The sequence below is a fragment of the Hypanus sabinus genome, chromosome 11 (genome assembly GCF_030144855.1).
Source record: "Hypanus sabinus isolate sHypSab1 chromosome 11, sHypSab1.hap1, whole genome shotgun sequence".
NCBI classification, from domain to species: Eukaryota; Metazoa; Chordata; class Chondrichthyes; order Myliobatiformes; family Dasyatidae; genus Hypanus; species Hypanus sabinus.
Genome location: NC_082716.1, coordinates 111,956,155 through 111,972,542, shown reverse-complemented (window position 1 = coordinate 111,972,542; position 16,388 = coordinate 111,956,155). Strand labels below are relative to the sequence as shown.

The window sequence follows — 16,388 nt, the reverse complement described above, 5'->3', positions numbered from 1 at the left end:
AGTGGATCAGAGTTTGTTCTGGTATTATGGTTGGCTTGTTAAACAGACCGACTACTATACATAAAAGAACATGATAAAAGACCATTCGGTCCCAAAAATCAGTTCTGCCACATGAAGAGATCTTTTATTTAGACTATGCTATCTTGGCGCTGTAGCCAGCCGGTGGTGTAGTGGCATTCGCATCGGAGAGCTCCCAGACTTGTACCTGGCCTGCTCATTGCATCCGTGCTGGGTCGAATGTCGAGCCTCGTGAAAAAAACAGACAAATGCCAAAGAAACAGCCGGCTGATGTGCCACGAGGCACAGAAAGGAACAATAAAACAACAGAATCTTGATGCAGGAAGTGAGGCGACATTTGCAGGCTGCCCAGCGCAACTCTCACTGACTTGATTTGATGCAAACGACGCATTTCACCGATGATTCAAAATCCATCTGACAAATAAAGCTAATCTTAAAAATCTTTAATTTCCACACCATTTTCCCAAGTTAACCCTCAACTTCCATTATACCTAAAAACTAGTCAGCTCTATCATGGGCACTAGTCTCCGTAGTTTCTTTGGACATCTTCAAGGTGCAATGCCTCAAAATGGTGGCATCCATCATTAAGGACCCCCATCACCCAGGACGTGCCCTCTTCTCATCAGGAAGGAGGTACAGAAGTCAGAACACAGAAACTCAATGATTCAGGAACAGTTTCTTCCGCTCTGCCATCGGATTTCTAAATAGGCAATGAACACTACCTCTCCACTTTTTTATTTTCATTTTTACTGTACTTATTTAATTCACCTATTTTATATTTACTGTCATTCATTTTTTCTACTAGGCATTGCATTGTACTGCTGCCACAAAGACAACAAATTTCACGATGTATGCTGATGACGTTAAACCTGATTCGGAATCAAATGATCCATCTTAAGCATACTGAGTATCAGAGACTCCATTGACACAAACAATTCTGCAGCTGCTGGAAATCCAGAGTAATTCACACAACATGCTGGAAGAACTCTGCAGGTCAGGCAGCACTGATGGAGAGGAATAGTCAATCGATGTTTCCTGACGAAGTGTCTTGGCCTGAAACATCAACTATTTATTCCTCTCCTTAAATGCTGCCTGAACTGCTGAGTTCCTGCATCATTTTGTGTGAGAGCCTCCATAGTACTCCTGTTGGTCCAGAAATTCCTTCATCAGTGTCCTCAAAGTATCTAGTCACCCCAGTGAGGAAACATTAACTCCCCGTTCACCTCTGTTACAGCTTGTTTTGACAAGATGGGAATTTTCCCACAACCTGCATTACATCTCCTCCTGTTTCAACATCCTGATACGGCAAATACAACACACAGGAACACAAGAGGCTGCACAGAGCAGTGGGCGCAACCCTCCCCATCAATGAAAACATCGACATGAGGCACCAACTCAAAAAGTTGGCACCCGTTATCATTTACTTTCTTACTGCCCACTACGCCGCTGGCATTTAGGGCAGCAATGGTCCTCCATCTCCGGTGGTGTTCAGGGCTTCCTTCATCCTGTCAGTGGCTTCCTCTCAGTTTTCACTGCTGTCAGTCATGCAAATCCCGGGTGGAGACTCGGGAATACCGTCGCACTCAGATGTAGAAGGATTCTTCATTGCTGTTTCAGTAACAGTCAGGGTTGTTAGCGCTGAGCTGAACCCCCGAACCTGGAGGGCCGGTGGACCACTCTTAGCCTGGCCTCTACCCTTTGACCTGTTTGGCATGGGTGACCCTACCAAGAAGCCAAAGCATGAAGCCCTGACTCCAGACAACACGGCTCTCCAAGTCATGGAGGCATGCGACAAGGTTGGAAGATCTGTTATCAAGAATCTCCACTGCAGTATCTGGGCTGCTACTACCATCGTGTAGGAGGTAGAGTCCTGAAGTCCTACACCACCAGTTTCACAGAATCTACAGCACATTACAGGCCCTTCAGCCCACAATATTGTGCTGACAATGTAATCTACTCTAGAAGAATTCCCTTACCCATAGCCCTCTATTTTACTAAGCTCCATGTACCTATCTAAGAGCCTCTTAAAAGACCACATTGTATCTGCCTCTAACACGCTCGCTGGCAGTGCATTCCATGCACCCATCACTCTGCGTGAAAAACTTACCCCTGACATTTCCTCGATCCCATTTCCAAGCACCTTAAAACTATGACCCCTCGTGTTAGCCATTTCAGACCTGGAAAAAAAACTTCAGGCTATCCACATGATCAATGCCTCTCATCATCTTGTACACCTCTATCAGGTCACCTCTCATCCTCCGTCGCTCCAAGGAGAAAATGCCAACTTCACTCAACCTATTCTCATAAAGTACACCCTTCAATCCAGGCAACATCCTTGTAAATATCCTCTGCACTCTCTCTAGTATCCATATCCTTCCTGTAGTGAGGTGACCAGAACTGCGCACAGTGCTCCAAGTGGGGTCTGGCCAGGGTCTTATATAGATGTAATATTACCTCACGGCTCTTGAACTCAATCCCATGGTTGATGAATTCCAACACACCATACGCATTCTTAACCACAGAGTCAACCTGCGGCAGCTTTGAGACCCCAAGATCTCTCGGGTTCTCCACACTGTCAAGAGTCTTACCATTGCTACGATATTCTGTCTGCAAATCTGACTTACCGAAATGAACCACTTCCCACTGATCTGGGTTGAACTCCATCTGCCACTTCTCAGCCCAGTTCTACATTGTATCGATGCCCTGCAGTAACCTCTGACAGTTCCAGACTATCCACAACACCCCAGCTTTTGTGTCATCAGCATACTTACTAACCCATACTTCCACTTACTCATTTTATAAAAATCACAAAGAGTAGGGGTCCCAGAACAGACCCCTGAGGCACGCCACTGGTGACCGACCTCCATGCAGAACATGACCTGTCTACATGCCTTCTGTGGGCAAGCCAGTTCTAGATCCACAAAGCAATGTCCCCTTGGATCCCATGCCTCCTTACTTTCTGAATGAGCCTTGCATGGATCCATATACACTCCATCCATTGCTCTACCTTCCTCGATGTGTTTTGTTATCTCCTCAAATAATTCAATTAGGCTCATAAGAACATAAGTCATAGGAACAGAATTCGGGCCATTTGGCCCATTGAGTCTGCTCCACCATTCGATCATGGCTGATCCTTTTTTTCTCCTCCTAAAACATATTTCCCGGCCTTCTCCCAGTAACCAATCAAGAGCCTGTCAACCTCTGCCTTAAATACACCCAGCGACCTAGGTTCCACAGCTGCATGTGGCAACAAATTCCACAAATTCACCACGCTCTGGTTAAAGAAATTTCTCCTCATCTCAATTTGAATGGACGACCCTCTATCCTGAGGCTGTGCCCTCTTGTCCTTGACTCTGCCACCATGGGAAACATCCTTTCAACATCTACTCTGTCTAGGCCTCTCAACATTCCTAAGGTTTCAATGAGATCCCCCCTCATCCTTCTGAATTCCAGCGAGTACAGGCCCAGAGCCATCAAACGATCCTCGTATGAACCCTTTCATTCCTGGAATCATCCTTTCAACCTCTCCAATGCCAGCACATCTTTTCTAAGACAAGGAGCCCAAAACTGTTCACAATATTCAAGTTGAGACCTCACCAGTGCCTTATAAAGCCTCAGCATCACATCCCTGTTCTTGTATTCTAGACCTCTTGAAATGAATGCTAACATTGCATTTGCCTTCCTCACCACCAACTCAACCTGCAAATTAACCTTCAGGGTGTTCTGCACAAGGACTCCCAAGTCCCTCTGCATCTCAAATTTTTGGATTTTCTCCCCATTTGGAAAATAGTCCACACATTTATTTCTACTACCAAAGTGCATGACCATGTATTTTCCAGCATTATATTTCATTTGCCACTTTCTTGCCCATTCTCCTAATCTGTCTAAGTCCTTTTGCATCCAGTTTCTTCAACACGACCCGCCCCTCCACCAACCTTTGACTCATCTGCAAACTTGGCAACAAAGCCATCTATTTCATCATCTAAATCATTGATATACAACATAAAAAGAAGTGGCCCTAACATTGACCCCTGCAGAACACTAGTCACTGGCAGTCAACCAGAAAAGGATCCTTTTATTCCCACTTGCTGCCTCCTACCAATCAGCCAATGCTCTAACCATGTTAGTAACTCTCTTGTAATTCTATGGGCTCTTAACTTGATAAGCAGCCTCATGAGTGGCACCTTGTCAAAGGCCTTCTGAAAATCCAAATATACAATATCCACTGCATCCCCTTTATCTATCTGACTTGTAATCTCCTCAAAGAATTACAACAGGTTTGTCAGGCAGGATTTTCCCTGAAGGAAACCTATCTTGTCCTGTGTCACCAAGTACTCCATCACCTCATCCTTAACAATTGATTCCAACATCTTCCCAACCACTGAAGTCAGGCTAACTGGTCTATAATTTCCTTCCTGCTGCCTTCCTCCTTCTTTAGAGTGGAGTAATGTTTGCAATTTTCCAGTCCTCAGGCACCATACCAGAGTCCAATGATTTTTGAAAGATCATTTCTAATACCACAACAATCCCTAATGTTACCTCTTTCAGAACCCTAGGGTGCAGTTTATCTGGCCCAGGTGACCTATGTACCTTTGGGTCTCTCAGCCTTTTGAGAACCTTCTTCCTTGTAACAGTAACTGCATCCATTTCTCTTCCTTCACACACTACACCATCAGGCACACTGCTCATGTCTTCCACAGTGAAGACTGTTGCAAAATACTCATTTAGTTCATCAGCCATCTCCTTGTCCCTCGTTATTATTTCTCCTCCCTCATTTTCTAGCAGTCCAATATCCACTCTCATTTCTCCTTTATTTTTAACATACTTGAAAAAAACTTCTACTATCCACTTTGATATTGTCTGCTCGCTTGTTTTCATATTTCATCTTTTCCTTTCTAATGACTCTTTTAGTTGCTCCTTGTAGGTTTTTAAGAACATCCCAATCATCTGTCTTCCCACTAATTTTTGCTTTGTTGTATGCCCTTCCTTTTGCTTTTACAATAGCTTTGACTTCCCTTGTCAGCCATGGTTGTACTATTTTGCCATTTGAGTATTTCTTCATTTTTGGAATACACATGTCCTGCACCTTCCTCATTTTTCTCAGAAACTCACACCATTGCTGCTCTACTGTCATCCCTGCCAGCAGCTCCTTCCAATTTACTTTGGCCAACTCCTCTCTCATACCACTGTAATTTCCTTTACTCCACTGAAATACTGCTACATCAGACTTTACTTTCTCCCTATCAAATGTCAAGTTGAACACAATCATATTGTGATCACTGATCACTGGTTCCTAAGGGCTCTTTTACCTTAACCATCTCTGGTTCATTACGTAATACCCAATCCAGTATAAGCTGATCCCTTAGTACAAATGTAGGTTCAATGACATACTGCTCTAAAAGAACCATCTCTTAGGCAGTCAACAAACCCACTCTCGAGATCCATTACAACCTGATTTTTCCAATCGACCTGCATGTTAAAATCTCCCACGACTACCATACATTGCCCTTTTGACTCGCTTTTTCTATTTCCTGTTGTAATCTGTGGTCCATCTACCAGCCACTGTTTGGAGGCCTGTACGTAACTGCCAACAACGTCCTTTTACCTTGCAGTTTCTTAACTCAACACACAAGAATTCAACATTTTCCGATCCTATGTCACATCTTTCTACTGATTTGATGCCATTTTTTACCAGCAGAGCCACCCCACCCTCTCTGCCTACCTTCCTATCCCTCCGATATAACGTGTAACCTTGGACATTCAGTTCCCAACTACAACCATCCTTCAGCCATGATTCAGTGATGGCCACAACATCATACCTGACAATCTGTATTAGTGCAACAAGATCATCCACCTTATTTCTTGTACTCTGTGCATTGAGATACAATTGCTATCCTTTTTGATTTTGCATCCTTAATGCACTAATACTCACCCAGCTGGTTGCAATTATTTCCCATCACCTGCCTCCCCTTCCTGACAGTCTGACTGCAATCTATCTTTACTTTTTTTAATTATCTGACCTATCCTGAGTCCCATCATTCCAGTTCCCATACCCCTGGCCAAATTAGTTTAAACTCTCCCCAACAGCTCTAATAAACCTGCCCACAAGAATATTGGTCCCTTTGGGTTCAGGAGCAACCCATCACTTTTGTACAGCTCATAACTCCCCCAGAAGAGATCCCAACAATCCAAGAACCTGAAGCCCTGCCCCCTACACTAGCTTCTCATCCATGCATTTATCTGCCAAACCATCCTGTTTCTACCCTCACTGGCTCGTGGTACAGACAGCAACACAGAACTTACTACCCTGGAGGTCCTGTTTCTCAGCTTTCTACCCACCTCTCTAAACTCTCTTTTCAGGACCTCGTTGCTTTTCCTTCCTATGTCATTGGTACCAATATGTACCAAGACGTCTAGTTGCTCTCCCTCCCCCTGCAAAATGTTATGGATGGGATCTGAGACGTCCTTGAGCCTGGCACCTGTAAGGCATGACCTGCCCTTGACAAAGCCATATTGACTATCCCTAATCAGATTAAGTCTCTCCAAAAGCTCACAAATCCTACCTCTCAGGATCTTCTCCAACAACTTGTCCAGCACTGAAGTAAGACTCACCGGTCTATAATTTCCTAGGTTATCTCTACTCCCTTTCTTGAACATAGGAATGACATTTGCAACCCTCCAATCCTCTGGTATTTCTCCTGTCCCCATTGATGATGGAAAGATCATCAGCAGAGGCTCAGCAATCTCCTCCCTCACTTCCCACAGTAGCCTGGGATGTACCTCGTCCAGTCCCAGCGACTTACCTAATTTAATACCTTTCAAAAGCTCCAGCACATTCTCTACACACTCAAGCGTTTTATTCCACTGTAAGTCATTTCCACAATTGTCAAGGTCCTTTTCACTGGTGAATACTGAAGCAAAGTATTCATTAAGTACTCCGCTACCTCCTCTGATTCCATGCACACATTTCCACTATTGCACCTGCTCGGTCCTATTCTCACAGGGCTCGTCCTCTTGTTCTTCACAATACTTGTAGAATGCCTTGGGGTTACACTTAATCCTGCTCACCAAGGTCTTCTCATAGCTCCTTCTAGCTCTCCTAATTTCCTTCTTAAGCTCCTTCCTGGCACATTTGTAATGTTCTACAGCTCTAGCCGTACCTAGTTTCTTGAACCTTTTGTAAACTTTTCTTCTTTTCTTAACTAGATTTTCTAGATCCTTTGAACACCACGGTTCTTTTACCCTACCATCATTTCCCTGCCTCAATGGAGCGCAGCTATGAAGAATGCTATGCAAGTGTTCCCTGAACATTTGCCACATTTCTGCTTTGCATTTCCCTGAGAGCATTTGTTCCCAATTTATGCTCCCAAGTTCCTGCCTAATAGCATCATATTTCCCCCCTACCCCAATTAAATGTTTTCCCAAATTGTCTGCCGCTATCCCTCTCCAGCACTATGGTAAAGGAGTCAGAGTTGTGATCAGCCTCCAAAATGCTTTACCACTGCGAGGTCTGATGCCTGATCAATACCCAGATCAAGTACAGCCTCTCCTCTCAGTGGCTTATCTACATACTGCGTCAGGAAATGTAACACACCTGACACACTCCATTCCATCTAAACCTCTTGCCAGTCAAATCACCCATCACCACAACCCTATTATTATTATTCCACCATTCCAGAATCTGCCTCTCTATGTGCTCCCTGATGTCTGTTACCGTTCAGGAATAGCTCCATTTTTACCGGGTTCTTTGAACAATCTGCACAACCCTAATCCCACTTCAGTAAAGAAGCACAAAGAACCACTTCTTGTACTACCACGGACTTGTCTCCAATAGTGGTTATGTTTTGCACAGTCCTGTTTTGTATAAAATATGGAATATTACAGAAGAGTACAGGCCCTTCAGCCCACAATGTCATGCCAACCCTTTCAACTTCTCTAAGATCAACCTAACCCTCCCGTCCCACACAGCCCTCCATTTTCTGTCATCCATGTGCTTATATGAAAGTTTCGTAAACCCCCCAATGCTTCTAACTCTGCCACCACCTTTGCCAGTGCATTCCTCACACCCACCACTCTGAGTAAAGAAATTACACACGACATCCACCCATACAATTTCCTGCAATCATCTTGAAACTTTGCACCCTTGAATTAGGCACGTCCGCCCTGGGAAATAGTCTCCAGTATTCATGCTTCCCATGCTCCTTTTCATATTGAACACCTCTCATCCTCCTTTGCTTCAAACAGAAAAGCCCTGGCTCGCTCGACCTATCGTTGTAAGACATGCCCTTTAGTCAAGGCAGCAGCTAGTCGAGTCTCCTCTAAGACACTGGATATACAAGTATTTGAATCGACATGGACTGCAATGCTGCCGCAAGTTTTTCACTGTACCTCTACCTCACTGCATTTGTCCTCACGACAATAAACTCAACAACTTGACTTGGCATGTCAATAAAGCTTCCACCAACCTACCTCTCCATAATCACCCCTCCCAGGCATCCAGGCTTCGACGTCAAACTTGCGGTAAGCAGGCAGCCCCAGTTCCTGAGTCGGCATGTCCAGAAGTCTGCCAAACAAAAAAAAAGCTTGCTCAGGCCTGCAGTGATGGAGTGAGGGCGAAAGTCAAGCTTAGAACGGGCAGGGAGGTGCAACACCACATTAAACAGATCCAGGATTGGCAAAGCAATCACCGGTGGGTTTCAATGGAAAGCTCCAGTTTCCTTCCACCACCCAAATATTTGCTGGTACGTAATTGAGTGTTAGTTTGCGGCAAGGGTACCAGAGGAACCATGTGGCCACAGTAGCATAGCGGTCAGTGAGACCTTACTGGGGCATCAGAGTTTGGAGTTCAATATTGACGCCATCAGAAAGGAGGCGACAAGTTCCTCCTGTGAGCACGTGGGTTTCCTCCGGGTGCTCTGGTTTCCTCCCACAGTCCAAAGACCTACCGGTCAGTAGGTTAATTAGTCATTGTAAGTTGTCCTGTGAATAGGTTAGGGTTAAATCAAGGGGATTGCTGGGTTGGGCTGGAAGGGACTGTTCTGTGTTGCATCTGTAAATTTAAAAAGGGAGTTGATAGACCAAGATTAAAGAGATTAACTTTATTTGTCACATGTACAGTACATTTAGTCACACAATGAAATGCGTCATTTGCATCAAATTAAATCAGCCAGGGTTATGCTGGGGCAAGAGCTGCCACGCTTCTGGTGCCAACACAGCATGCCCATTACTCACTGACCCAACGGACTATGGAAGGAAACTGGAGCACCCTGTGGAAAGCCATGCGGTCATGGAGAGAACGTACAAACTCCTTACAGACAGTATAGGAGTCAAACCCCAATCGGTGCTGTAAAACACCACGCTGACTGCTACATGACAGCACAGAGTGGATGCAAGCACTTTCAGTCCACCCCCGACCCCCCCCAACCTAGTCCCAATGTTCCTGGGTCAGGCCCATGTCCTTCCAAGCACCTGTTTCTTAAATGATACGATAGTAACTGCCTCAAGCACTTTGTTAGGTGTTCTGCAATCAAGCCAGGTGGATTAAATTATGAAACAGAGTAACCAGATTGATAGGGGGAGCAGCACACTTCACAAGGTCTCGAGCATGAGAAGATCCACAGAAGCTGACAGTCCAGAGCAACGCACAGAGCACGCTGGAGGAACTCAGCAGGTTGGGTGTCGGGCAACATCTATGGAAAAGAGTGAACAGTCGATGGTTCAGGTCGAGACCGTTCATCAGGACTCAAGGAAAGGGAGAAGTTGGAATAAGAAGGTGGGTAGGGGGAAAGAGGAGGAAGAAGTACAAGGTGGCAGGTGATAGGTGAAACAGGGAGAGGGGTGACGTAAAGAACTAGGAAGTTGATTGGTGAAAGACAAATGGCAGGAGGAGGAGAGGCCTGAAGATCATGGAAGAATGGGAAGGGGGAGGAGCACCAGAGGAAGGTGATGGTCAAGTAAGAGAAGGTGTGAGAGGGAAACAGGAATGGAGAATAGTGAAGTGGATGGGGGGGCTGTCATTACAAGAAGTTCAAGAAACCAATGTTCACACCATCAGTTTGGAGGCCACCCAGACAGAATACAAGGTGTTGTTCCTCCATCCTGAGTGTGGCCTCATCGAGACAGTAGAGGTGGCCATGGACTAACATGTCGGTATGGGAATGGGAGGTCGAAAGACACAGGGTCTGTCCTCGTATAGCATCTTTCAAGTGGCAAAATTTCCCCACACTGTCACACCTGGCTCAGGTGACCAAATGCATTCATGTGGTATATTTTAAAGGGACCATATGCTGGGTCGGCTGGGTGTGGGGGAGAATCCCTGAGTTTATTGACTGGATTATAAAGATGAAGGAATTACAGACAGGAAGTGGCCAAGCTATTGAGGAATGTGAAAATTTTGTTTGCTAGTGGCCTGGACACATCAACAGGCACTGGAGTGGTGGTCCCACTGTATGATGAACGGAGGCTGAGGGCCTGCTCCAGCTGCTCTGGGGTGTGGGGCTCTGGACTCGCTTCTGTTCTGAATGTTGTTGCTTTTATCACTTGCACAATATCTCTCTCTCTGCACGTTGAGTGTTGGTCTTTATTGTGGCTGCCTGTAAACAGACAAATCTCAAGGCTGTAACATACTTTGACACTTTGAACTTTGAGAACATTGGCTCCTCGCTGGGTTAACAGGTCTCGACTACCTTGCAAGATTCTCTATCAGCTACTCAAACGAGGCCTTATTCAAAGCAAGGATGTATGCTGAGGCTGTATAATGCACTGGTGAGGCCTCACTTGGCATATTATGAGCAGTTTTGGCCGCTTATCTGAGGAAGGGTATGCTGACATTGGAGAAGGTTCAGAGGAGGTTTATGAGAATGATTCTGGGAATGAAACTGTTATCATATGAGCAGCAATGGTGGCTCTGGGCCTGTGTTCACTGGAAATTGAAGAATGAGGTGGAGGGGCAGGGGGGGAATCACACTGAAACATATTGAATGTCGAAAGGTCTAGATAGAGTGGATATGAAGACAATGTTTCCTTTGGTTGGGGAGTCTAGGACCAGAGGGCACAGCCTCAGAATAGAGGGACATCCATATAGAACAGAGATGAGGAGGACTTTACTTAGCTGGATGGTGGTGAATCTGTGGAATTCATTGCCATGGGCTGCTACGGAGGCCAGGTCACTGGGTGCATTTAAGGCAGAGGTTGATAGCTTGTTGATTATTCAGGGTGTGAAAGATTATGGGGAGAAGACAGAAGAATGAGGTTGAGAGAGAAATGGAAAAGCCGTGATGAAATGGCAGAGCAGACTTGATGAGTGGATGTCCTAATTCCGCTCTTGTGTCTCCTGATCATTATCTGCCAACCACATTCAGGGGATGGTCACAATTGGGAACTGGATGCAAGAAAAGCTGTGGATGCCAAGTCATTCGGTATATCTGAGGCAGAGTTTGATAGGTTCCTGAGTTGTATGGACATTTGAAGGTTACAGGGAGAAGGCAGGTGAATGGGATTCAGCCAGAAAATAAATCAGCCATGATAGAATGGTGGAGCTCACTCAATGGGCCAAATGGCCTAATTCTGCTCCTGTGCCTTTTGGTTTTACAGAACTTCAACAGGGGAAGGATCATTACTCAGCAGTAAGGTACCCCGCCCCTAGCTACCCAAGCAGAACAGACTTGGTCGGGAGTCATTCGCACTTGAAATGGAGTCCAAGGTCGGAGAAGATCTCCTTCTGAAGTGACACAAACTCATCCAGTAACTCTGTGCTCTCGCTTCCTGTCTCGGCCGCCGTCACTCCAAACATCTCCACCTTGAATGGAACACAAACAAACTGATAGAAACCAATCCTTTAGCAGAGAGAAGGCAGGCTACACCTGGGCACTGTGTGCAGAGGTGGCTGCCACACAGTAAGACTGTGCTGGAGAGGGTACAGAGGAGATCTGCCAGGACACTGCTTGGATAGGGGCTTTTCAGTTAAACGGAGACAACTGTTTAGGTTGTTTCTCTCTGGAGAAGAGGAGGCTGGTCTGATAGAGGTGTACAAAATAACGAGGGGGGAGATTGGGTAGTGTACCGTATCCCATCAATTGCGAGAATGTGGCGAGTGAATTGGCTAGACCTCTGATGCACACGGGCTCTTGTCTTTTGTCCCAACGGGTCCAGTTCGTCACTCCCACACTGTAAGTTGCCCAGCGTGTATCATTACTAATACAACTCAGTGAAAACACTTAATCAGACCTCTCCATTGTCATTCTTGCTCTGCACAATACCTAACAGGTAGGTGGTAAAAGCCTTCTTTCGCTGGGGGAGGTGTCTACAACAGTCTTAATGTAAGATTGAGATAAGCTCTATTTGTCACACGTACATACGAAACAATGAAACATACAGTGAAATGCTTCGTTTGGCATTAATGACCAACAGTCCAAGCACTGCGTTGGGGGCAGCCCGCAAGTGTTGCCATAGTTCCGGTGCCAACGTAGCGTGCCCACAACTTACTAACCCTAACCTATACGTCTTTGGAATGCCGGAGGAAACAGGATCTGCCGGAGGAAACCCAAGCAGTAATGGATAGAACGCACAAACTCCTTACAGTGACAGGAATCGAAGACCGATCAGTGATCACTGATTCTGTAAAATGCCGAATTACTACCATGCCATATTATTGCTGCTGCCTGTAAGGAGCTTGTATGTTTTCCCCATGGGTTTCCTCCCGGTGTTCCGGTTTCCTCTCGTGGTCCGAAGACATACAGGTGGGTTAGAAGGTTAATTGGTGACATGGATGTAACCGTGTGGTGCGGGCTTGCTAGGCCGGTAGGGCCTGTTATCAGGCTGTACTTCTGAATAAAGATCTAGATAAGCACTTGAACTGTCAAGGCAGAGAAGGTTGTGGATCAAATGTGGGCAAATGACACAAAGGGCCTGTTTGTACAGCTACGTATAACTCACTGCCTTTGTCTCTATTGTAATAGTCACTTTAGGGGTTTTGGATCAGAATTCCAAAACTTTCAATGTTACCTTAACCACTCAGACTTCAGTGTAAGACAGTCTTCTGTGTCACAACATGGACCAGCTGCTGTGCTCCCTTCCATTCCCCACTCCCCCCACAAGTTGCCCACATCCTAAGAACCAGGCATTGGCACATGTACATGTTAGGGTGTATTTCAGGGTTAGGACATATACTACGACAGCTACCAACCTTCAGATCTGAATAGGGACTGTGGATTAAATTTAACTCCCTGTTTGACCCACTGCCATCCAGCAAAAGGTTCAGAACATTAAAAGCAAGAACAAATAGACTGAGGAACAGCTTCTACCCCACAGCTGTGGCCTCCATCACACCACTCCCACAGAACAATGACTAAAACTGTGAGCACACACATGGATTCAAGTACTTGCACTAATGACACTTTGTGCATTACTGTGATATTCTGGTGCTGCTGCAACTTATTTTCTGCTACTTATCTATTTCATACTGTTTTTTCTATTACTGTCTTGTTATCTACCGCTTTGTTTAATTGCCTGAGAGGAAGCTAAACAGAGTTTCATTGTACCTATGTATAATGACAATAAAGATCATTCAATTCAATTGCACGATTGCAATTGACAGCCCACTGCATGAATACGACAGTAATTAATACTCATTTTGGGTGTGTCGGTCGTGAAGAAAACTACATGTAACTCAAAAGAAGCATTAAGGGGGCATTGTAACTATAGAAATTGTCCTGTAACTTTTGACCTTTAACATATAAAAATGTACTACAATGTTGGGTTGGGGAGTCTCTCTCTCGTGACTTCAAAGGTCTGTGTTGAATAAGACTACTTTCATACCCACCAGCTGCATCTGGTCAGTGACTGTTCACTTTACGACATACCCAGCAAATAATTTGTTGGCACACGGCAGGCAGTGCTGCCCCTTGATTCTTTCAACTCTCACCATAATAAAAAGGTACATACTGATAATCTGTGCTGCCAAATAAAACGGTGAATGATTTTTTTTACAACCTACCAAGCGTCTCATGCTAGCTTGGAGTCAGCTAGATGGAGGCAAGAACACAACATCGAATGAAACGTTTAAAAATCCTGATGCATACATCAGTATTTGGATAATAAATGGTTACAGTAACAGTATTATTTATAAATTACGTCTTTTTTTCAATTGCCTTTTTAAATCTTTGAACAAGTCATTTATTTGAATGCCCGTTATACTTTTATGAATGGCAAAAGCACAGGTAGTACAGTAAGGTAGGGCATCATGGTAGCATAGCAGTATCAGCGACTTGCATTCAATTTCCGCCACTGCCTGTAGGAAGTTTATCCACTTTCCCCGTGACCGTGTGGCTGACCTTATCAACGACAACGATGAGTTGGAGTATAAAGAGGAAATGGAGCGGCTGCTGGACTGGTGTGAGAACAACAAACCAAGTCTGACTGTGGAGAAGACGAGGAACTGATTGTGGATTTTATGAAGGTGCTCCCCTCTGCACACACACGGCTCCTCTGTAGAGAGAGGTAAGAGAAACAATTTACCTGGTCCCTCAATAGCACCTCCCTGAACAAGAAGGCACAGCATCGCCTGCACTTCCTGAGGAGATTGAAACAAGCGAGGTACACCCCACCCCATCCAGGAGCACCATTAACAGTGTCCTGACAAGCTGTATCTCCATCTGGTATGGAAGCAGCAGAGCATCGGACTGGAAGTCCCTACAAAGGACCGTGAGAACGGCCGAGAGGATCATAGGGATCTCCCTACCATTCAAGCTGCATCTCCATCTGGTACGGGAGCAGCAGAGCATCGAACTGGAAGTCCCTACAAAGGACCGTGAGAACGGCCGAGAGGATCATAGGGGTCTCCCTACCATTCATCGGGGACATCTATCAGGAGTGCTGTGTACGCAGGGCTCTTAGTATTATCAAGGATCCCATCCACACATCCAGCATCCTCTTTGACTTTCTACCATCAGGCAGGAGACTCCGATGCATAAAGACAAGAATGGTCGGGATGGGAAACAGCTTCTTCCCTTAGGCCGTTAGGCTTCTGAACTCCCTGCTGCAGCACAATTCAAGTGTCACCGGATAATTTGTTCCGAACGTTGTCCTACAATATTTAATTTACATGCTTTACTTTGTTTATCCATGTGTAATTCATTTGTAAATTTAATTCTTACTTTCTGAAGTTATTGTGTGTTACATGTACTACTGTGCTTTATATCCTAGTTCAGAGAAACATTATCTCATTTGACAGCATATGTGTGTACAGTTAAATAGCAATAAACTGGACTTGGCTAGATAATGAATTTACTTTTTGACATTTATTGCTACTGATTCATTAATTAATGATAACCTCTGCTCAAAATTACCATGGTACATGAGAACCTTCTGAGAAGATAACCGTCCATTTGGTCACACGCTCTCGAAAAGGTTCCCCACCCCTGCCAAAAGCAAACCAAATGATGCATCAGGTAAAGGAAGTGGTACCTTGGTAAAATGGTGAACCCGAAAGAGCCCCCGGGGATCCCTCGCTGTGTCTGTCTCTGCGCGGTAACACGTACTACTGCACACCATCCTGCAACGGGAAAGACAGCATTCACCAACGAGCCGCACACACTGAACTGACCCGTGGTCATTCACAGAAACAACAGTTGGACTGGGCTGGGAATTGTAGCAGGAGATAAATGGAAAGATAATCCTCACCTTGGTCAAAGACATTATTTGTTGGAAGGAGGCTAAAACACAAGACACAGGAACAGAATTAGGCCATTCGGCCCACTGAGTCTGCTCTGTCATTTCGTCATGGTGTATCCATTTCCCTCATAGCCCCATTCTCCCGCCTTCTCCCTGTAACCTTTCACACCCTGGCTAATCAAGGACCTATCGACCTCCGCCTTAAATGCATCCCGTGACTTGGCTTCCACAGGCACCTGTGGTGGTGAATTCTACAGATTCACCCGTCTCTGGATGAAAAAACTTCATCTTTGTTCTAAATGGACACCCCTCTATACTGAGGCTGTGTCTTCCGGTCCTAGACTCCCCCCACCAAAGGGAACACCCTCTCCACATCCACTCTATCGAGGTTTTTAACATTCAATAGATTTCAGTGAGATTCCCCCCACCCATTGTTCTAATTCTAGCAAAAACAGGCCCAGAGCCTTCATTCGCCACTCATATGATAACCCTTTCATTGCCAGATTCACTCTGGTGAACCTCCTCTGAACCCTCCCCAATGTCAGCATTTGTCCTTTCTTAAACAGGGGCCCAAAGCTCCTCACTACTCTCAAAGTGAGGCCTCACCAGTGCCTTATTCAGCCTCAGTATTACATCCTTTCTGTTTACTCTGAAAAAGAATGAGGGCACAGTACTTAGGTAACAGGTTCTAGAAACAGCGA

General features: G+C 45.3%; 1 protein-coding gene across 1 annotated transcript in view; it reads right to left on the bottom strand.

The window, feature by feature from the left end:
• sars2 (seryl-tRNA synthetase 2, mitochondrial) overlaps positions 1-16,388 on the bottom strand; it is a 109,258-nt gene that overhangs the window by 17,162 nt on the left and 75,708 nt on the right. Inside the window, exons 11-13 of the mRNA XM_059985144.1 lie at positions 15,481-15,568; positions 11,703-11,815; positions 8,488-8,581 (exon numbers count right to left, since the gene is read on the bottom strand). Of these exons, the coding sequence (XP_059841127.1) occupies positions 8,488-8,581; positions 11,703-11,815; positions 15,481-15,568 (295 nt within the window). The remainder of the gene's footprint in view (positions 1-8,487; positions 8,582-11,702; positions 11,816-15,480; positions 15,569-16,388) is intronic.